At 46.9% G+C, this 22545-nt stretch overlaps 2 protein-coding genes across 3 annotated transcripts in view; one reads left to right on the plus strand and one right to left on the minus strand.

Moving 5' to 3' along the window:
* LOC310873003 (leukocyte cell-derived chemotaxin-2-like) overlaps positions 1 to 21791 on the minus strand; it is a 111993-nt gene extending 90202 nt beyond the window's left edge. Inside the window, exon 1 of the mRNA XM_083785241.1 lies at positions 21788 to 21791. The gene's annotated coding sequence lies outside the window, so the exon portion shown is untranslated. The remainder of the gene's footprint in view (positions 1 to 21787) is intronic.
* Positions 17934 to 22545, plus strand: part of tbc1d9b (TBC1 domain family member 9b) — a 29892-nt gene continuing 25280 nt past the window's right edge. For both annotated transcript variants that reach the window (XM_083785233.1, XM_083785234.1), the window contains exons 1-4: positions 17934 to 18262; positions 19631 to 19741; positions 20583 to 20701; positions 22256 to 22484. In XM_083785233.1, coding sequence (XP_083641359.1) covers positions 18145 to 18262; positions 19631 to 19741; positions 20583 to 20701; positions 22256 to 22484 — 577 coding nt within the window. In that variant the 5' untranslated portion in view covers positions 17934 to 18144. The remainder of the gene's footprint in view (positions 18263 to 19630; positions 19742 to 20582; positions 20702 to 22255; positions 22485 to 22545) is intronic.

Genomic DNA, 22545 nt, shown 5'->3' on the forward strand with positions numbered 1-22545 from the left:
GTACTTTTGCTACTGATGTTTGTGTGCAACATTTGAGCTGGTGTCAAGTCACCTTAATTCAAGTGATAGATTATATACAGGGGCATGCCATATGGTCTACCTGCACAGCCTTTGTGATTACTGGTAGATCACGATGTACCTTTTGGGCACCCCTGCAATACAGGATTCCTGTCCAGAATTGTTTTTTATTAAATATAGAGGGTTTAAGTGTAGGGTTTGTCATGTTGGTGTTCTCTATAACTTTTCGTCCTGGGCATGACGTTAAACTGTCCAGTGTAACTCCAAGTTACATGGGGTGGGTATGGTTTGAGAGTTTGTGATGCTCAGTTCTTTTTTTGCGTCTCGGTTCCTCAGGTGGAAGCTGCATAGTTGGGTTTTTGATGGGTTGGGTTTCAAGTGGCTGGTCGTTTGTTTAGATATTGAAAAGGAGGGGGGCGAGCGCGCTACCTTGTGGGAGGCCGTTCTTTTCGGCTTTCCATTTACTCCTCTGGTCATTTAACTGAACATAGAAGCGCCTGTTGTTGAGGAGGCTTTTCCTGACCATTGTGCGGTGTTGGACAGTGTCGTAGGCAGCAGAGAGATCTCTGAATGCTGCTCCAGTTATTTGTTTCCCCTCAAACCCATCCTCAATGTGTTGGGTGAGGTTGAGCTCTGTCCAGCACAGGAGCGGCTGGGACGGAAACCAGCTTGGTCTTTAGTCAGCTTGGTATCTATGAGTGGCAACAAGGCGTTGGAGTAGCAGCTTCTCATATAGCCTTGTAGGTGATGCAGAGGGAAATGGGTCGGTAGCTCTTTGTGGATAATGGGTCTATGCCAGGTTTAGGGATTGCAACCACGTTGGCCTTTTCCCAGACAGAAGGGATGGTTTTCTGTGCTATGCATGTGTTCAGCATCCCCACAAGCCAGGTCTTTGCGTTGGGTCCCAGGTGCTGTAACATTTCTGCCAGTAGGTCATCAATCCCTGCTGCTTTTCCGGGTTTCAACTTTCCCATTGCAGTTTCAAGTTCTTCTAGGTCGAAGGGTTTGGTTTGAGGGCTGGCTGATTGTGGTTGGTCTGATACCACTGTGCGATGGTATTCTCCTGTGGGTCGGTGGCGGTCTTGGTCACAACTGGTGGCCAACAGTTGTAACCAACACCGCCACCGACCCACATAGAATACCATCGCACAGTGTTATCAGACCAACCACAATCAGCCAGCCCTCAAACCAAACCCTTCGACTTAGAAGAACGTGAAACTGCAATGGGAAAGTTGAAACCCGGAAAAGCAGCAGGGATTGATGGCATACTGGCAGAAATGATACAGCACCTGGGACCTATCGCAAGGACCTGGCTTGTGGGGATGCTGAACACATGCATAGCACAGAAAACCATCCCTTCTGTTTGGAAAAAGGCTGGAGTAGTTGCAATCCCTAAACCTGGCAAAGACCCATTATCCCCGAAGAGCTACCGACCCATTTCCCTCCTCTGCATCACCTACAAGCTCTATGAGAGGCACTACAATTTCTGAACAGACTATATTTACATCAATATGTCTGGGTCCCCACCTACTCACTCAGGGTTGACGTGTCACACCTGCAGTGATGGGAGGGGCACCAAAATGTGGTATTTTGATTGTTTAATGGGGGCACTCCCTTAGTATAAAAGTGTATGTTTTGTGTACACATGACCTGATGAAGATCAAATGGATCGAAACGCTGTCAGTATTTCAACAAAGAACGTCTTTCTTATACCTGTGGTGTGCGGGCTCCATCCAATACCTACACCAGTTGTGATGCAACAGAGTTTGCTGTGACCGTTGTGAATTATGGGTGGTGTGGTTTTTGCCAAGACGGTGGATTGTGGCCCATGCCTTCCTGCTGTTATTTGACATGTTGGTGTTCTCTATATCTTTTCGTCCTGGGCATGACGTTAAACTGTTCCGTTCGAGAGGACCAGCGACCCTCGAATGTAAACGGCCACGAAAGGAAATTATGTGTGTGTGAGGTGTTCTCTATAGGTTGGGTTTCAGGTGGTTGTATTGTAGTAGCTTGACATTTCTTGGAGGGCACTTTCAAGGACAGACTCAATCTTCTGGAAGTCTGCTTGTTGGGTCGTAATGCAGAGGTTGTCGGCGTAGATGAAACGCTGGCATTAAGCATTGGGTAGTGGCTGGTCGTTTGTGTAGATATTGAAAAGGAGGGGGGCGAGCACGCTACCTTGTTGGAGGCCGTTCTTTTGGGCTTTCCATTTACTCCTCTGGTCATTTAACTGGACATAGAAGCGCCTGTTGTTGAGGAGGCTTTTCCTGACCATTGTGCGGTGTTGGACAGTGTCGTAGGCAGCAGAGAGATCTCTGAATGCTGCTCCAGTTATTTGTTTCCCCTCAAACCCATCCTCAATGTGTTGGGTGAGGTTGAGCTCTGTCCAGCACAGGAGCGGCTGGGACGGAAACCAGCTTGGTCTTTAGTCAGCTTGGTATCTATGAGTGGCAACAAGGCGTTGGAGTAGCAGCTTCTCATATAGCCTTGTAGGTGATGCAGAGGGAAATGGGTCGGTAGCTCTTTGTGGATAATGGGTCTTTGCCAGGTTTAGGGATTGCAACCATTTTGGCCTTTTCCCAGACAGAAGGGATGGTTTTCTGTGCTATGCATGTGTTCAGCATCCCCACAAGCCAGGTCTTTGCGTTGGGTCCCAGGTGCTGTAACATTTCTGCCAGTAGGTCATCAATCCCTGCTGCTTTTCCGGGTTTCAACTTTCCCATTGCAGTTTCAAGTTCTTCTAGGTCGAAGGGTTTGGTTTGAGGGCTGGCTGATTGTGGTTGGTCTGATACCACTGTGCGATGGTATTCTCCTGTGGGTCGGTGGCGGTCTTGGTCACAACTGGTGGCCAACAGTTGTAACCAACACCGCCACCGACCCACATAGAATACCATCGCACAGTGGTATCAGACCAACCACAATCAGCCAGCCCTCAAACCAAACCCTTCGACTTAGAAGAACGTGAAACTGCAATGGGAAAGTTGAAACCCGGAAAAGCAGCAGGGATTGATGGCATACTGGCAGAAATGATACAGCACCTGGGACCTATCGCAAGGACCTGGCTTGTGGGGATGCTGAACACATGCATAGCACAGAAAACCATCCCTTCTGTTTGGAAAAAGGCTGGAGTAGTTGCAATCCCTAAACCTGGCAAAGACCCATTATCCCCGAATAGCTACCGACCCATTTCCCTCCTCTGCATCACCTACAAGCTCTATGAGAGGCACTACAATTTCTGAACAGACTATATTTACATCAATATGTCTGGGTCCCCACCTACTCACTCAGGGTTGACGTGTCACACCTGCAGTGATGGGAGGGGCACCAAAATGTGGTATTTTGATTGTTTAATGGGGGCACTCCCTTAGTATAAAAGTGTATGTTTTGTGTACACATGACCTGATGAAGATCAAATGGATCGAAACGCTGTCAGTATTTCAACAAAGAACGTCTTTCTTATACCTGTGGTGTGCGGGCTCCATCCAATACCTACACCAGTTGTGATGCAACAGAGTTTGCTGTGACCGTTGTGAATTATGGGTGGTGTGGTTTTTGCCAAGACGGTGGATTGTGGCCCATGCCTTCCTGCTGTTATTTGACATGTTGGTGTTCTCTATATCTTTTCGTCCTGGGCATGACGTTAAACTGTTCCGTTCGAGAGGACCAGCGACCCTCGAATGTAAACGGCCACGAAAGGAAATTATGTGTGTGTGAGGTGTTCTCTATAGGTTGGGTTTCAGGTGGTTGTATTGTAGTAGCTTGACATTTCTTGGAGGGCACTTTCAAGGACAGACTCAATCTTCTGGAAGTCTGCTTGTTGGGTCGTAATGCAGAGGTTGTCGGCGTAGATGAAACGCTGGCATTAGGCATTGGGTAGTGGCTGGTCGTTTCTGTAGATATTGAAAAGGAGGGGGGCGAGCACGCTACCTTGTTGGAGGCCGTTCTTTTGGGCTTTCCATTTCTCCTCTGGTCATTTAACTGGACATAGAAGCGCCTGTTGTTGAGGAGGCTTTTCCTGACCATTGTGCGGTGTTGGACAGTGTCGTAGGCAGCAGAGAGATCTCTGAATGCTGCTCCAGTTATTTGTTTCCCCTCAAACCCATCCTCAATGTGTTGGGTGAGGTTGAGCTCTGTCCAGCACAGGAGCGGCTGGGACGGAAACCAGCTTGGTCTTTAGTCAGCTTGGTATCTATGAGTGGCAACAAGGCGTTGGAGTAGCAGCTTCTCATATAGCCTTGTAGGTGATGCAGAGGGAAATGGGTCGGTAGCTCTTTGTGGATAATGGGTCTTTGCCAGGTTTAGGGATTGCAACCACTTTGGCCTTTTCCCAGACAGAAGGGATGGTTTTCTGTGCTATGCATGTGTTCAGCATCCCCACAAGCCAGGTCTTTGCGTTGGGTCCCAGGTGCTGTAACATTTCTGCCAGTAGGTCATCAATCCCTGCTGCTTTTCCGGGTTTCAACTTTCCCATTGCAGTTTCAAGTTCTTCTAGGTCGAAGGGTTTGGTTTGAGGGCTGGCTGATTGTGGTTGGTCTGATACCACTGTGCGATGGTATTCTCCTGTGGGTCGGTGGCGGTCTTGGTCACAACTGGTGGCCAACAGTTGTAACCAACACCGCCACCGACCCACATAGAATACCATCGCACAGTGGTATCAGACCAACCACAATCAGCCAGCCCTCAAACCAAACCCTTCGACTTAGAAGAACGTGAAACTGCAATGGGAAAGTTGAAACCCGGAAAAGCAGCAGGGATTGATGGCATACTGGCAGAAATGATACAGCACCTGGGACCTATCGCAAGGACCTGGCTTGTGGGGATGCTGAACACATGCATAGCACAGAAAACCATCCCTTCTGTTTGGAAAAAGGCTGGAGTAGTTGCAATCCCTAAACCTGGCAAAGACCCATTATCCCCGAAGAGCTACCGACCCATTTCCCTCCTCTGCATCACGTCTTTCTTATACCTGTGGTGTGCGGGCTCCATCCAATACCTACACCAGTTGTGATGCAACAGAGTTTGCTGTGACCGTTGTGAATTATGGGTGGTGTGGTCTTTGCCAAGACGGTGGATTGTGGCCCATGCCTTCCTGCTGTTATTTGTCATTATGGTGTTCTCTATATCTTTTCGTCCTGGGCATGACGTTAAACTGTTCCGTTTGAGAGGACCGGCGGCCCTCGAATGTAAACGGCCACGAAAGGAAACTGTGTGTGTGAGGTGTTCTCTATCATTTCATTCCAGACTTCACTGTCTATCTCCTGTGTTTTCCATTCATCTTGAGCGTTACACAGTCGTCTGATGTGCGGGGGGAGGTGCCGGCTAGCGCATAAAGGCACGGACGGGACAGGTGTTGTCTTGACCCATCCCGTGATGATGCGACAGGTGTCATTTAGGGCTGTGTCGACCAATTTGGTGTGACGTGATCGGCTCCAGCTTGAGCAGGCATACTCTGCTGTAGAGAAAGACAGGGCCATGGCAGTTGCACGGATTGTTTGTGGGTCTGCGCCCCACTTGGGAGTTCACTAGTTTTCACAGGATGTTATTGTGGGTGTTGACCGTGGCTTTTGTGTTCTCCAGGTGTTTTTTTGAAGAAGAGTGTCCTGTCCAGTGTAACTCCAAGATACATGGGGTGGGTATGGTTGGAGAGTTTGTGACCATCCCAAGTGACGCTCAGTTCTTTTCTCGCGTCTCGGTTCCTCAGGTGGAAGCTGCATAGTTGGGTTTGTGTGTCTTTCTTTTTCTGTCTTTCTTTCTTAGGACGGAGATCAAGGTAGACGCCATAGGAAGGCTCAACACTAGCCGATGCCCCTAGAGATCCATCCCAAAGCTTCCCTCAGGGAGCACAGCAAGCCAGCTAGCCAGCAAGCCTGCCCAGTCAGCCAACGCAGCCAGTCAGCTCCGCCAGTCAGCCAGTGTAGAAAGTCAGGCTGCCAAGCCAGAGCATATCAGCCCTTGCAGTCAGCCATTGCAGCCATACCAGCCTTGCTCAGTCAGCTCAGCCAGGCCTCTCTTGAGGCCTGGCTCTCTGTCTGCCTGGCCCGGTCTGCCCTGCCCTGCCTTGCAGCAACAGAACCAGCCTTTCTGGAAAGCCAGCCAGCTCAGAATGCGAGCTGAGCAAGCCAGTGCAGCAGCAAGCCCAGACTAGGTTACCGCAGCCTTACTGTGCAGCCACAGCCACTCAGTCTAGACCAGCAGGAGCTGGCCAGGCTCCAACCCTTGCAGCGCAGCCTTAGGCCGGACAGTCCCCCTGCCTGCACTTTGTTGCCTTCCTGGCCTGTCTGCCTGCCTAGGCGCCTCGGTCTTCCTGTCTGTCTGCCTTGGCCTGCCAGTCTGAAACTGGTTTAGACTAACTGCGTGCTTGCCAGCTGCGCTGGCTTGCTGAGCTCGTATTCTGAGCTGGCTGGCTTGCCAGCAAGGCTGGTTCTGTTGCTGCAAGGCAGACCGGGGCAGACCGGGCCAGGCAGACAGAGAGCCAGGCCTCGAGAGAGGCCTGGCTGAGCTGACTGAGCAAGGCTGGTATGGCTACAATGGTTGACTGCAAGGGCTGATGTGCGCTGGCTTGGCAGCCTGACTTTCTACACTGGCTGACTGGCGGAGCTGGCTGGCTGCGTTGGCTGACTGGGCGGGCTTGCTGGCTAGCTGGCTTGCTGGACTCCCTGAGGGAAGCTTTGGGATGGATCTCTAGGGGCATCGGCTTGTGTTGAGCCTTCCAACGGCGTCTACCTTGATCTTCGTCCTAAGAAAGAAAGACAGAAAAAGAAACACACACACAAACTCAACTATGCAGCTTCCACATGAGGAAGGCAGGCAGGCACGCAGGCAGGCACAAGCTGCCTGCGTGCTTGCTTCGCCCTCCAGTTGCTGCTCCAGTTATTTGTTTTCCCTCAAACCCATCCTCAATGTGTTGGGTGAGGTTGAGCTCTGTCCAGCACAGGACGGGACGGAAACCAGCTTGGTCTTTAGTCAGCTTGGTGTCTATGAGTGGTATGAGGCGTTGGAGTAGCAGCCTCTCTTGTAGGTGATGCAGAGGAGGGAAATGGGTCGGTAGCTCTTTGAGGATGATGGGTCTTTGCCAGGTTTGGGGATTGCAACCACTTTGGCTTTTCTCCAGACAGAAGGGATGGTTTTCTGTGCCATGCATGTGTTCAGCATCCCCACGAGCCAGGTCTTTGCGTTAGGTTCCAGGTGCTGTATAATTTCTGCCAGTATGTCATCAATCCCTGCTGCTTTTCCGGGTTTCAACTTTCCCATTGCAGTTTTGAGTTCTTCTAGGTCGAAGGGTTTGGTTTGAGGGCTGGCTGATTGTGGTTGGTCTGATACCACTGTGCGATGGTATTCTCCTGTGGGTCGTGGCGGTGTTGGTTACGACTGTTGGCCACCAGTTGTGATGCAACAGAGTTCGCTGTGACCGTTGTGAATTATGGGTGGCTCCCTGAGGTCCTTGATCGCCATTGGGTCCAACAGTGGTCATTGAAGCGTGCACACACATGCACACATGCACCTACACACACAGGGGCACATGCGTATGCACACCTGGACCTTTAAATGAACAACAACACAAAAACTAAGGCACTGGTGTCGGACTTCTGGTTTACCGGAACGGGGTTCAACTCCCTGCAGTGCCCTGCTCAATGTGTTGTATTTCATTCATTGGTCCATGGTCTCAGGTCATTGAGCGGCGCGCTATAGTGTGCGATTCTTCATCATTGTTGAGGATTTTTTAAAGGTGAAAATCAAGGAAAAGCAAAAGGCTATAGTCCATGGTCACGGACCGCATACTGGTCAAGGTCTTTTATACTGGTGAAGATCATTTACTAGTCTTCTAAAGGTCATTTATACTGGTGAAGATCATTTACTAGTCTTCTAAAGGTCATTTATACTGGTCAAGGACATTTACTAGTCTCATGAAGGTAATTTATACTGGTCAGTCATATACTGGTCACGGTCATTTATACTGGTCAAGGTCATTTGTACTTGTCAAGGTCATTTATACTGGTCAAGGTCATTTACTAGTCTTATTGAAGGTCATTTATACTGCTCAAGGTTATTGATCAATATCAATGACCTTGATGACCCCAAGGTCATTAAGTGGCATGCTATAGTGCGCGATTCTTCATCATTGTTCACGATTTGAAAAAAGGTTAAATCGCGGAAAAGCGAAAGGCTATAGTCCATAGTCTCGGAGGGCATACAAAAATGTGTGGTGCTATACAGGCCGTTCTGGAAAATTTGGGACAGAGGTTCATCGTTGGCATCCAGGGAGTGTGTGTGCAAAATTTGGCATCGACCGGGTTAATGGTGCTGGAGATTAGCTGTTAACAAACTGACGGACACACACACACACACACACACACACACACTCACTCAGAGTGCAAAACATACTCTATCCCCATGGCTTTGGCCTGGTGCCATACCGTTATTAATTATTGCCTACAATGTCAATTGTGAAATTACTTTACCGTTGCAATGCAAAATTTACATTTCAACGAATGGACCTCGTAAAACAAAACAAAAACCAAGGCACTGGTTGTGGTACTTCTGGTTTACCGGAATGGGGTTCAACTCCCTGCAGTGCTCTGCTCAATTTGTTGTATTTACATGGTTCATTTTTATTTTCTGCTCATTGTGTTGCCTTTTCATAGATGATAACCCCCAGGTTCTTTAATGTGTTTGCACTCCCTACAGTTAGGTTACCAAGTCTATTTATTTATTATTTCTGTTCACTAGAACTAGAACCAATTACCAAAGTAGGCTTTCTAATGACACAACTCGCCTTTGTTTTTATGTGTAGCAAAAACGTTTTTTTTATTTACGCCAAAGAGTAGAGGCTGGTCTGCATTCATGCGAGCGGGGAAGTTTAGAGTAACATAGCTCTAAATGAAACGCATTAGAGCTATGGACCAGAGCTAGTAGTCATAGCACTTCATGGTATATGCATAGTTTATATAGTTTCATTATAGATATATTAAACAGAGAGGACTGGAGTCAATTGGGTTATATTATGTTTAACACTAATTTGAAGCTGTCAAAATCTGACAGACTTCTGGCGGCCATGGCCACGCCCACCTTTTGGTAACGCCCACTTTCGGCCAAGCCCACAAAAAGGACCCCCCATGTCATTTGCCAGGCAGGCTCCACTCTCAGACAGATATTTGGCTCCGTCTTATGAGCTAATTTAGAACTTCCTGTCTGAGAGCTAGCTAATTTAAGACATCCGGTTGCCTTCAGAATAAAATAAGGTTATTTTATTCGTTAATTAAATAATTGTCAATGCCCCAAGGCACAGCACTTTTTTGAGCGTTGACCTCAGTAGAAGGTCTGCTGCCGTGAATTTTACACCTCTCCCACTTAGCGGAGAGTGGGGTGTGGTACAGGACATCTCCCCGAACGCGTGGGTATACTGCATCTACAAGTAGTACAAGATAAATTGAAACCATTGACACCTACTTCGATGGTTCAGTTGTCATCTATGCCGGGGAATTTAGCAGCTCTCATTCAAGCGTTTTTTCAAAATCCAGGTCACACATTTGATTGCAAAACAATCTGTGGTGTCACTCAACAACTAGTGAATAGCATCTTACTTGGCCTTAGGAATGCACAATGACCCATTAGATTTTATACACAAACTAGTAGTTTGGTTGAGTATGTGTGGTGTCCACACAGTTGTTCAAGCAAAACATACAGACATCTGTACATTCTGTGCCTGGACAGTTGAAAGCAATTAACAGAACAATAACGGAGGACAATTTGGAAGAAGATGATGATGATGTGGTTTTATGCAATGAAAGTCTAAATGACAATATGTGTGAAGCTATAGCATTACCAATTCTAACATTTCTACAACAGACATCTGCTATCAAAAAATGTCACACACGGCTTGAAGAAGCAGCAGCGCAGGACTCAACATTTAGACGGAAACTTGAGAAATTCAATCTAGCCAACACATCAGTGTCATTAGTGTCTCAGAAATGTTCTAGGACAGAAGTATGCACCATATTAAATAGATTTGTAGAATACACACTTCGGTCTCCTTTCCTTGGAGATGACCTGCTTTGCCTGAAAAGTCTTAGTCTGTATAGTTGTACTCAATGTGGTGACAAGGCCTTACCATCTACAAAGAACATGTCACAATTCATAGTGCAGCCACTTGACGTGTCACAAAAAGGCATCTTAGACACTATTGCACAAATATTACCTGCTCAATCTGAACAATGTGAAACATGTCAGTAGGAAAAGAGCTTATCAACATATGAAGTAATTAACAGCCCACAGACCTTACTTCTCCTGTTAAGAGCTGGCACAAAAATTCCAAAAACGTTCAATTTATCCTGTCTGTACCACCAAAATGAGTATGCTTTGACCAGTATGTGTGTATTTTTCGACAGGCCACCATATGCGTCATTGTACATCCTTAAAGATCATAAATGGCATATCTGGACAAATGAATCGAATGACACAGCAGGCTATACCTTTGAGCTGATGCAAAGAACATCCGCTCGACAGCACACAAAGACAGTAGTCACAAGTAGTTTCTATGTCGTGTCATACGAGAAAATAAACAGTCGAGAAATAATCAAGTTTCGTCAGGACAAACAAATGCATAAATGCACAGACAGATGCAATCAACGCACACAAGTGACACCCATTCCAAAGCTAGAGGTAACTCCTTGACCTGACTTAGCTTGCGTAGAGAAAGTGATTTCATGTCAATGCCCCAAGGCACAGCACTTTTTTGAGCGTTGACCCCAGTAGAAGGTCTGCTGCTGTGAATTTTACACCTCTCTCGCTTAGCGGAGAGTGGGGTGTGGTAGAGGACATCTCCCCGAACACGTGGGTATGTCCAGATAGTTGCCTCGCGGAGGCCTCTTTGTCCAGTGTCCATTCTGGGTCCGGAAACGGTACTTTTTGTCAGCATTGACCCCAGTAGAAGGTCTGCTGCTGTGAATTTTACACCTCTCCCGCTTAGCGGAGAGTGTGGTGTGGTAGAGGACATCTCCCCGAACGCGTGGGTATGTCCAGATAGTTGCCTCGCGGAGGCCTCTTTGTCCAGTGTCCATTCTGGGTCCGGAAACGGTACTTTTTTCAGCGTTGACCACAGTAGAAGGTCTGCTGCTGTGAATTTTACACCTCTCCCGCTTAGCGGAGAGTGGGGTGTGGTACAGGACATCTCCCCGAACGCGTGGGTATGTCCAGATAGTTGCCTCGCGGAGCCGTCTTTTGTCCAGTGTCCATTCTGGGTCCGGAAACGGTACTTTTTGTCAGCCTTGACCCCAGTAGAAGGTCTGCTGCTGTGAATTTTACACCTCTCCCGCTTAGCGGAGAGTGTGGTGTGGTAGAGGACATCTCCCCGAACGTGTGGGTATGTCCAGATAGTTGCCTCGCGGAGGCCTCTTTGTCCAGTGTCCATTCTGGGTCCGGAAACGGTACTTTTTGTCAGCATTGACCCCAGTAGAAGGTCTGCTGCTGTGAATTTTACACCTCTCCCGCTTAGCGGAGAGTGTGGTGTGGTAGAGGACATCTCCCCGAACGTGTGGGTATGTCCAGATAGTTGCCTCGCGGAGGCCTCTTTGTCCAGTGTCCATTCTGGGTCCGGAAACGGTACTTTTTTCAGCGTTGACCACAGTAGAAGGTCTGCTGCTGTGAATTTTACACCTCTCCCGCTTAGCGGAGAGTGGGGTGTGGTACAGGACATCTCCCCGAACGCGTGGGTATGTCCAGATAGTTGCCTCGCGGAGCCGTCTTTTGTCCAGTGTCCATTCTGGGTCCGGAAACGGTACTTTTTGTCAGCCTTGACCCCAGTAGAAGGTCTGCTGCTGTGAATTTTACACCTCTCCCGCTTAGCGGAGAGTGTGGTGTGGTAGAGGACATCTCCCCGAACGTGTGGGTATGTCCAGATAGTTGCCTCGCGGAGGCCTCTTTGTCCAGTGTCCATTCTGGGTCCGGAAACGGTACTTTTTTCAGCGTTGACCACAGTAGAAGGTCTGCTGCTGTGAATTTTACACCTCTCCCGCTTAGCGGAGAGTGGGGTGTGGTACAGGACATCTCCCCGAACGCGTGGGTATGTCCAGATAGTTGCCTCGCGGAGCCGTCTTTTGTCCAGTGTCCATTCTGGGTCCGGAAACGGTACTTTTTGTCAGCCTTGACCCCAGTAGAAGGTCTGCTGCTGTGAATTTTACACCTCTCCCGCTTAGCGGAGAGTGTGGTGTGGTAGAGGACATCTCCCCGAACGTGTGGGTATGTCCAGATAGTTGCCTCGCGGAGGCCTCTTTGTCCAGTGTCCATTCTGGGTCCGGAAACGGTACTTTTTGTCAGCATTGACCCCAGTAGAAGGTCTGCTGCTGTGAATTTTACACCTCTCCCGCTTAGCGGAGAGTGTGGTGTGGTAGAGGACATCTCCCCGAATGTGTGGGTATGTCCAGATAGTTGCCTCGCGGAGGCCTCTTTGTCCAGTGTCCATTCTGGGTCCGGAAACGGTACTTTTTTCAGCGTTGACCACAGTAGAAGGTCTGCTGCTGTGAATTTTACACCTCTCCCGCTTAGCGGAGAGTGGGGTGTGGTACAGGACATCTCCCCGAACGCGTGGGTATGTCCAGATAGTTGCCTCGCGGAGCCGTCTTTTGTCCAGTGTCCATTCTGGGTCCGGAAACGGTACTTTTTGTCAGCCTTGACCCCAGTAGAAGGTCTGCTGCTGTGAATTTTACACCTCTCCCGCTTAGCGGAGAGTGGGGTGTGGTATAGGAAATCTCCCCGAACGCGTGGGTATGTCCAGATAGTTGCCTTGCGGAGCCGTCTTTTGTCCAGTGTCCACTTTATAAAGTCCATGCACTCCAGTGAATAGCATTTATCCATTTAGATTTAGACTTTAGACTTTATTATTATTATTATAAGGATTTAATTACTTATTCTTACACAGAAACATAATGTGTGTCTTATAGCATCATATAGCATCATTTAAATGCTTAATTTGTAGTTTTAATGTGCAAATTAAACTTTTTTTCAATACTCTAGAGGGTACTCTTATTTTGAAGAGATCGTCCACCGGAAGTCTTAAATTAGCTCACTAGATTAGCTCACTAGACGCTGAAATAAAAAATGTCTGGACTCTGTGCAATTTTGAACATTTTTAACCTAAGATATTTTGACCTTTACCCTAATAAAAGTAGGTAAAATAATTGTAATATATCTTTTTTTGTAACATTAGAATGTCTAGAACATGTTTTATTCATTATTGTGAAAGATATCCCCAAAATGTAAATTATTAATTTATTATATTATTATATAATTATTATAAATTTTTCATCTAACTTTTTTATTTTATTTTTTTTAACATATTTTTTAGTCTTTAGTAGTAATTAATGCGGGTGTTAGAGGGTTAAGGGGTTCCAGGTGGTCCCCAGCTAAATGATGGAGAGTTGGTAACTAAATGCTAAATGGACCCTTATAGATCTTTAACTCTATTTGGTTTCATTTTACACCGAAGAGATAAATTATTGTTAACTCTCCTAATGGTACCCAACATCAATATAGGCTACAGCATGGAATTGTGGACAGATTCTTTAGTTTTTGGGTCTGCAAGGCTTAATCTCATCATTGGTCCGTAAGCAGATTGCAGAATCAATAATGGGTCTTGATATGAAAAACCACTGCTCTAGAATATTGACAGTGATATCATGGGTGCGTTCGGAAATGCACACCGAGAGCGCACTCGCCTATTAGTTTGCATTGCATAGTGCGCTCAGTGCGCTATTTCCGAACGCGCCCCATGTGAGCATAAAGTCGGAGCGTGACGCAACGACGTACGCAGCCACGTAGAGTACAAGGGGGCGGAGTTTCAGGCCAAACGCGGAAGTGACAGACAGAATTGCAGCAGGAGGCTCCGTCTAATGAGCAAATTTAAGACTTCCGCTCTGAGAGCTAGCAGATTTAAGACATCCGGTTGCCTTCAGAATAAAATAATATTTTAATTCGTTAATTAAATAACTATTACGTTACATTATTAGTGTAAAAGTGTGTTCTTTTCGTTAAGAATCACCCAACAAGGATTGTAGTTTAGCCCAGCCGGGCAATAGTTTATTATAAGGTCCCGTGCTAAGAGTAGTAATAAACAACCTGTCAGCTCAGTCTAGTGCAACCAACAACGGGTACCGTGCGAGAGGTGCAACCAACAACAGGCACCGTGCGTACCGTGCGTCACGCACTTGTATAAGCAAGGTTCCTATCCAAACAATAAAGGTTCCTATTTCATCAAGAAATAATACACCTATTATAACAATTAGTATTATTATTACATTACAGTTATTGTAAAGACACACATTATGTTTCTGTGTAAAAATAAGTAATTAAATTACTAATAAGTAATTAAATAATAATAAAAGTTATCTAAATGGATAAATGCTATTCACTGGAGTGCATGGACTTTATAAAGTGGACACTGGACAAAAGAGGCCTCCGCGAGGCAACTATCTGGACATACCCACACGTTCGGGGAGATGTCCTCTACCACACTCCACTCTCCGCTAAGCGGGAGAGGTGTAAAATTCACAGCAGCAGACCGTCTACTGTGGTCAATGCTGAAAAAAGTACCGTTTCCGGACCCAGAATGGACACTGGACAAAGAGGCCTCCGCGAGGCAACTATCTGGACATACCCACACGTTCGGGGAGATGTCCTCTACCACACTCCACTCTCCGCTAAGCGGGAGAGGTGTAAAATTCACAGCAGCAGACCTTTTACTGTGGTCAAGGCTGACAAAAAGTACCGTTTCCGGACCCAGAATGGACACTGGACAAAGAGGCCTCCGCGAGGCAACTATCTGGACATACCCGCACGTTCGGGGAGATGTTCTCTACCACACTCCACTCTCCGCTAAGCGGGAGAGGTGTAAAATTCACAGCAGCAGACCTTTTACTGTGGTCAAGGCTGACAAAAAGTACCGTTTCCGGACCCAGAATGGACACTGGACAAAAGACGGCTCCGCGAGGCAACTATCTGGACATACCCACGCGTTCGGGGAGATGTCCTCTACCACACCACACTCTCCGCTAAGCGGGAGAGGTGTAAAATTCACAGCAGCAGCCCTTCTACTGTGGTCAAGGCTGACAAAAAGTACCGTTTCCGGACCCAGAATGGACACTGGACAAAGAGGCCTCCGCGAGGCAACTATCTGGACATACCCACACGTTCGGGGAGATGTCCTCTACCACACCACACTCTCCGCTAAGCGGGAGAGGTGTAAAATTCACAGCAGCAGACCTTTTACTGTGGTCAAGGCTGACAAAAAGTACCGTTTCCGGACCCAGAATGGACACTGGACAAAGAGGCCTCCGCGAGGCAACTATCTGGACATACCCACACGTTCGGGGAGATGTCCTCTACCACACCACACTCTCCGCTAAGCGGGAGAGGTGTAAAATTCACAGCAGCAGACCGTCTACTGTGGTCAATGCTGAAAAAAGTACCGTTTCCGGACCCAGAATGGACACTGGACAAAGAGGCCTCCGCGAGGCAACTATCTACCGGAAACGGTACTTTTTGTCAGCCTTGACCACAGTAAAAGGTCTGCTGCTGTGAATTTTACACCTCTCCCGCTTAGCGGAGAGTGTGGTGTGGTAGAGGACATCTCCCCGAACGTGTGGGTATGTCCAGATAGTTGCCTCGCGGAGGCCTCTTTGTCCAGTGTCCATTCTGGGTCCGGAAACGGTACTTTTTTCAGCATTGACCACAGTAGACGGTCTGCTGCTGTGAATTTTACACCTCTCCCGCTTAGCGGAGAGTGTGGTGTGGTAGAGGACATCTCCCCGAACGTGTGGGTATGTCCAGATAGTTGCCTCGCGGAGGCCTCTTTGTCCAGTGTCCATTCTGGGTCCGGAAACGGTACTTTTTGTCAGCCTTGACCACAGTAGAAGGGCTGCTGCTGTGAATTTTACACCTCTCCCGCTTAGCGGAGAGTGTGGTGTGGTAGAGGACATCTCCCCGAACGCGTGGGTATGTCCAGATAGTTGCCTCGCGGAGCCGTCTTTTGTCCAGTGTCCATTCTGGGTCCGGAAACGGTACTTTTTGTCAGCCTTGACCACAGTAAAAGGTCTGCTGCTGTGAATTTTACACCTCTCCCGCTTAGCGGAGAGTGTGGTGTGGTAGAGGACATCTCCCCGAACGTGTGGGTATGTCCAGATAGTTGCCTCGCGGAGGCCTCTTTGTCCAGTGTCCATTCTGGGTCCGGAAACGGTACTTTTTGTCAGCCTTGACCACAGTAAAAGGTCTGCTGCTGTGAATTTTACACCTCTCCCGCTTAGCGGAGAGTGGAGTGTGGTAGAGGACATCTCCCCGAACGTGCGGGTATGTCCAGATAGTTGCCTCGCGGAGCCGTCTTTTGTCCAGTGTCCATTCTGGGTCCGGAAACGGTACTTTTTGTCAGCCTTGACCACAGTAAAAGGTCTGCTGCTGTGAATTTTACACCTCTCCCGCTTAGCGGAGAGTGTGGTGTGGTAGAGGACATCTCCCCGAACGTGTGGGTATGTCCAGATAGTTGCCTCGCGGAGGCCTCTTTGTCCAGTGTCCATTCTGGGTCCGGAAACGGTACTTTTTTCAGCATTGACCACAGTAGACGGTCTGCTGCTGTGAATTTTACACCTCTCCCGCTTAGCGGAGAGTGTGGTGTGGTAGAGGACATCTCCCCGAACGTGTGGGTATGTCCAGATAGTTGCCTCGCGGAGGCCTCTTTGTCCAGTGTCCATTCTGGGTCCGGAAACGGTACTTTTTGTCAGCCTTGACCACAGTAGAAGGGCTGCTGCTGTGAATTTTACACCTCTCCCGCTTAGCGGAGAGTGTGGTGTGGTAGAGGACATCTCCCCGAACGCGTGGGTATGTCCAGATAGTTGCCTCGCGGAGCCGTCTTTTGTCCAGTGTCCATTCTGGGTCCGGAAACGGTACTTTTTGTCAGCCTTGACCACAGTAAAAGGTCTGCTGCTGTGAATTTTACACCTCTCCCGCTTAGCGGAGAGTGTGGTGTGGTAGAGAACATCTCCCCGAACGTGCGGGTATGTCCAGATAGTTGCCTCGCGGAGGCCTCTTTGTCCAGTGTCCATTCTGGGTCCGGAAACGGTACTTTTTGTCAGCCTTGACCACAGTAAAAGGTCTGCTGCTGTGAATTTTACACCTCTCCCGCTTAGCGGAGAGTGTGGTGTGGTAGAGGACATCTCCCCGAACGTGTGGGTATGTCCAGATAGTTGCCTCGCGGAGGCCTCTTTGTCCAGTGTCCATTCTGGGTCCGGAAACGGTACTTTTTTCAGCATTGACCACAGTAGAAGGGCTGCTGCTGTGAATTTTACACCTCTCCCGCTTAGCGGAGAGTGGGGTGTGGTAGAGGACATCTCCCCGAACGCGTGGGTATGTCCAGATAGTTGCCTCGCGGAGCCGTCTTTTGTCCAGTGTCCATTCTGGGTCCGGAAACGGTACTTTTTGTCAGCCTTGACCCCAGTAGAAGGTCTGCTGCTGTGAATTTTACACCTCTCCCGCTTAGCGGAGAGTGGGGTGTGGTACAGGACATCTCCCCGAACGCGTGGGTATGTCCAGATAGTTGCCTCGCGGAGCCGTCTTTTGTCCAGTGTCCACTTTATAAAGTCCATGCACTCCAGTGAATAGCATTTATCCATTTAGATAACTTTATTATTATTATTATAATGATTTAATTACTTATTTTTACACAGAAACATAATGTGTGTCTTATAGCATCATATAGCATCATTTAAATGCTTAATTTGTAGTTTTAATGTGCAAATTAAACTTTTTTTCAATACTCTAGAGGGTACTCTTATTTTGAAGAGATCGTCCACCGGAAGCCTTAAATCTGTTCATTAGATCTGTTCACTAGACGCTGCCGCAGCAGGAGCAGAGCAGAGCAGACACAACAACACACACAACAGAACAGAGAGAGGCTGATGCGATGCTGCTGCAGGGCTGACGGACCGACTGACCCGTGGACGACATGAACCCAAAAACAACAGCGGTTTCAGAACGGCCAGGCGTGACATATCTCGCGACATATAACGTCTCGCAATTTTAACATAGACGCATTCCACTGTTTGCCATACACACGGCGTAAAGGTTGTCCCAAAGTGTCCATAAATAATGTGGATAACTCCGGAGGAGGTCCTGCTCGCCAACGCGCTGTGGGTGAGCGAGAGGGCGAACCCGTTCTTCATCCTCCAGCGGAGGAAAGGCCACGGCAAAGGAGGAGGCATTACAGGTACAATACACGGAGCTTTTTTAGTCGTGGCATCGGTTCTGGAAGTGTTCTTCTGTAAACAATTGAAATCAAAGCATAATTGTGCGGCGGCAGCTATTATTATAGACTGATGGGCCGGGCCAAGCTGCCCAATAAATGCTGTGATGTTTACGTTTGATAGGGGGATTGTTAACAATAACAACATTACTGGTGTAAAGTGTTGATATTTCTGCACCGCACCATCATCCAGTCAGTCGAAAGCAAAGGGACGTGTGTTTCTTCTTCTAGCGTCTGTAAGCCGAACGTTAAAGTAGTTAGCACGAAGGCTAATCATAGTTTAGTCAACGATTTTTTGGTCAACAAACAAGTTATTCAGAGGAAAGGCTAGTATTTAACGTGTATTTCTCTGGGTGCTTATGATAATGATAATAACATAGGAGTTAAGGTAGGAACGGAAGGCTAAAGGCCAGTTTGTCTGGTGACATCAAAACAACACTGGACTGGGTGGTGCTGTGGGATATGTTAGGGCCCAACCTAAAGCTGACCTAATTACACCAAAAAGACAACTGTGAGTGAAAGTTAGCCCAGTTTACTGTCTGCAGTGCAGTGCACCCTTCACGCAGCACTCTTGAGAGTGTACAAATAACATTTGGTTCCATTTGTACACTCTCTGAGCTACAAATGGATCCATTAACCCTGAGGATTTTACTGTGTACTAGCTGATTAGATTGTCTTGAATTACTCCCAAAAGCTATTTCTGAAAGACTAGAGGAACTTGCCTGCATCATCAGTGAGTTTAGGGCCATTCATCCTGTTACTATAATGCGTTTTATTGACATGAAAGGCAGGCCTCTCATTCAGCTAAATCAGATTTGCTTACTATAAGGCAAGTATAGTGTGCCACTGCATTTTTCTTTTTCTTTCATTGCATTTTGCTCTGATGTTAAGCTTAAGACCACAGTATTCTCTCTGCCTTGGTTGTTCTTTTCAAAACCATGACTCATGGCTGTATAAGCTGTAGTACATTAAACTGTTGTTCTAACATTGAATACCCAAATTGGGATAGTCAGTTGAATACAGAGCAGATCAGATTTTTGTTGACTTCATTTGAACTTTAAATTGGTTTATAGGATGCCCATTTGACCTTATCGATGAGTTCATTGCCCATGACTACTTAAATAAGACGGTGCTCACTGCTCACATATTTAAGTTGTCCCAAGTCCATGATTCTGAAATGTCTTCCAACATAGACTAGTACGAACATTGTACAGTTTATGATTACCCCATATTAAGGTCTTATGACCCTGACTATTCATTCAACTTTATGGCTTGTAAGAGGATATTGGCGTGTGGGGCAAAGGGATTATGAACCAGACTTTTTTCCACCAGGCTTGTTGGTGGGCACCCTAGATGTGGTCCTGGACTCCAGTGCCAGAGTGGCTCCTTATAGGATCCTGCACCAGACTGGAGACTCTCAAATCTTTTGGACCATCGCCTGTGGTGCGTTGTGCTGCAATACACACACTCATTCAGTTTATGCTAGGCGGCACAGTACTACTCTGTATAATACAGTATCTGTTTACAGTACAACATTTTCAGTGAATATAGAAACGTATTATCCTACACAATCATACTGTAGAAAAAACATTGACCACTTAATTTTCTTTAAGCGAATTCCCATTTCCATTAGGGGTTGCGTGCATATTGCAGCACAGCATACTACAGCCACTTACATTTGTCGACAGACTCGACAACAAATATTTATCAACTGTTTATTTGATTCAGTTAACCTGTCTTAACATCACCAAATCTGTCAGTGGAGAGCTCCTTTGCAATACTTATGGGTTACAGCTTTTACCTGATCAATGATCATTCTATATTCGGTTGCCCTATTTCAATTTCAGTGCTGTTAGGAACATTGCAGGCAGCGAGAGGCTGGCAGTGTAATTCTTGTATGCAAAGCTTTCCTAAAGTAAATGGTGCATTTATATAGCGCTTTTATCCAAAGCGCTTTACATAGATGTGTGCATTACATTCACATGCCGACGGCAGAGGAAACCATGCAAGGCACCAACCTGCACATCGGGAGCAATTAGGGGTTCAGATTCTTGCTCAAGGACACTTTGACACTAACTCCGGGAGAGCCCGGGTTCGAACTGGGAACCTCGTGGCTCCCATCCGGCCACTCTACCCCTGACCCACTGCCGCCTACCGTGTGGATACAAATATAAATTCAAATAAAAAAATAATACGCTAGTTGATTGTACTTGTATGTACAACTATGTGCTTAGTATGTAGAGTGTATGGCGTGTCCAAAACTATCTTTGTTGGCTATCTCCAGGCTCCTCCAGGAAGGAGATCACAGAGAGCTGGGAGTGGTTGGAAGCCAACCTGCTCCAGACCCTTTCCATATTTGACAACGATGATGACATCACCACCTTTGTCAAGGGAAAGATCTCGGTATGTAGACATTATTAACTGATGCACATTTCTCTTAAAGGCCATAGCGAGTTGCATGTTTTTTTTCTTTCTACCAGGTCTCTGTGTCTGTGTGTGTGTGTGTGTGTGTGTGTGTGTGTATATGTGTGTATATATATATATATATATATATATATATATATACGGACCCAGTCGGACGTTGTTTGCTAGGTCTGTATATATACGGACCCCACCGTATACTCCGTGTATATAATTCTCTGCAGTCCCACGGCACTGCAGAGAAATAATGAAAGGTGACAAACGATACAAAAATAGCTGGCAATTATTTAGCATAAGAAATGTAAGGGATAATGTATTGCTGTGTGGTCATTGTTTATAGATAAATCACAGACAGGCTGATTTATCCTGAAGGTGATTTATATGTCAACAATGGCCGGCATACATTATCCCGCTTATTACACAGCTACTTAATGCATAAATTAATAAATTGACCCAAAAAACAACAAAACGAGGTATTTCCTTGCTTGCTAATGAAAGTTTTCCATAAGTGTGGAAAACAAGGAAGTGAGTTGATAAATAGAATCCATTTTCGGGCACTGGCACTGCATCGTCTATTCCTCGCTCAAATGGTGGTAGTAAACTGTGAGGTGGTGCAGAGGATATGGCATTCGGCAAGGGTGCACATAAGGTCCAGGGGATTTTAGCTACCATAACGATCATTTTTGTCATGCGTTGCATCATCTTCGCTGCAGCAGAAAACATTCCATTGTTATGTAATAATGAATCTAAATTTCGGAGAACATGGCAGCGATGTGAGTAGAAATGTTTCTGTTCTGCAAACTGACTATCAGACTGTCCTAGCCTCTTTATTGCTGGAGTGTCCGAATGACAAGAAGCTACCATTATTTTCACTTCCTCATCCTCATTTGTTCACTCGCTCAAGTACAATTCAATTCAAGTACAGGTATATTTGTAAAGCTCTTAATAACTAGTCTTTTACAGCAGGGTTTCTCAACCTGTGGGACGCGACCCCTCAGTGAGTCGAAAGGTACGGGCAAAGCATGTCCGGGGTTCCCCAGCCAAAACGTTTGAGAAAACTTGTGCTACAGTATCAAAGGGCTTACACAGGCGACAGCAAACGAGCAACACCCCTTGTCTTAATTTATCCTCAATTAGGCAAGGAAGAAACATGAGTAATGAGCGTAAAAGAGGGGACAACCATCCTGGGCGGACGGCCGTGCAGGATGTGTCGAATGGGAAATATACAAGAGCAAAATTTAGTAATTTAGTAATTACTGGTAAAATTATATTGGTAGTAATAGATTAATAAATATTGTAAACAATTAAAACAATGATTGATATCAAAGGGTCAATTAAGTCAACAGAGAATTGTCCATAAAATGATGGTGCTCTCTGTCGCAGAGCAGTTGAAGAGACACAGCCACGTTTGACAGTGGAATGGGTAACCACAGGAGCATCAGCACTGCGAGCAAGTCTGGGATGTGGTTGCACTAGATGCTATAATGTATATAACAACATTACTTTTCTCACCCTGTACTCCTCCTAACTACACAGGGAATTATTGCTGAGGACAATAAAAGCAAACAATCCCAGGATGACGAAGACTCCAGTAAGTTCCGTGAGGCGGAGCTGAAGATGCGTAAGCTGTTTGGTATGCCCGACGAAGAGAAACTGGTCAACTACTACTCCTGCAGCTACTGGAAAGGCCGTGTACCACGCCAGGGATGGGTCTACCTCAGCATCAACCACCTCTGCTTCTATTCCTTCCTGCTTGGAAAAGAGGGTAAGAGTGTGCTTGTTTGTGTGCATGCTCTAGTAGGTGTTTCTGCATGAGTGAGATAGGG

Source organism: Protomyctophum parallelum (assembly GCF_964188405.1).
Source record: "Protomyctophum parallelum genome assembly, chromosome: 16".
In the NCBI taxonomy this organism is placed as follows: Eukaryota; Metazoa; Chordata; class Actinopteri; order Myctophiformes; family Myctophidae; genus Protomyctophum; species Protomyctophum parallelum.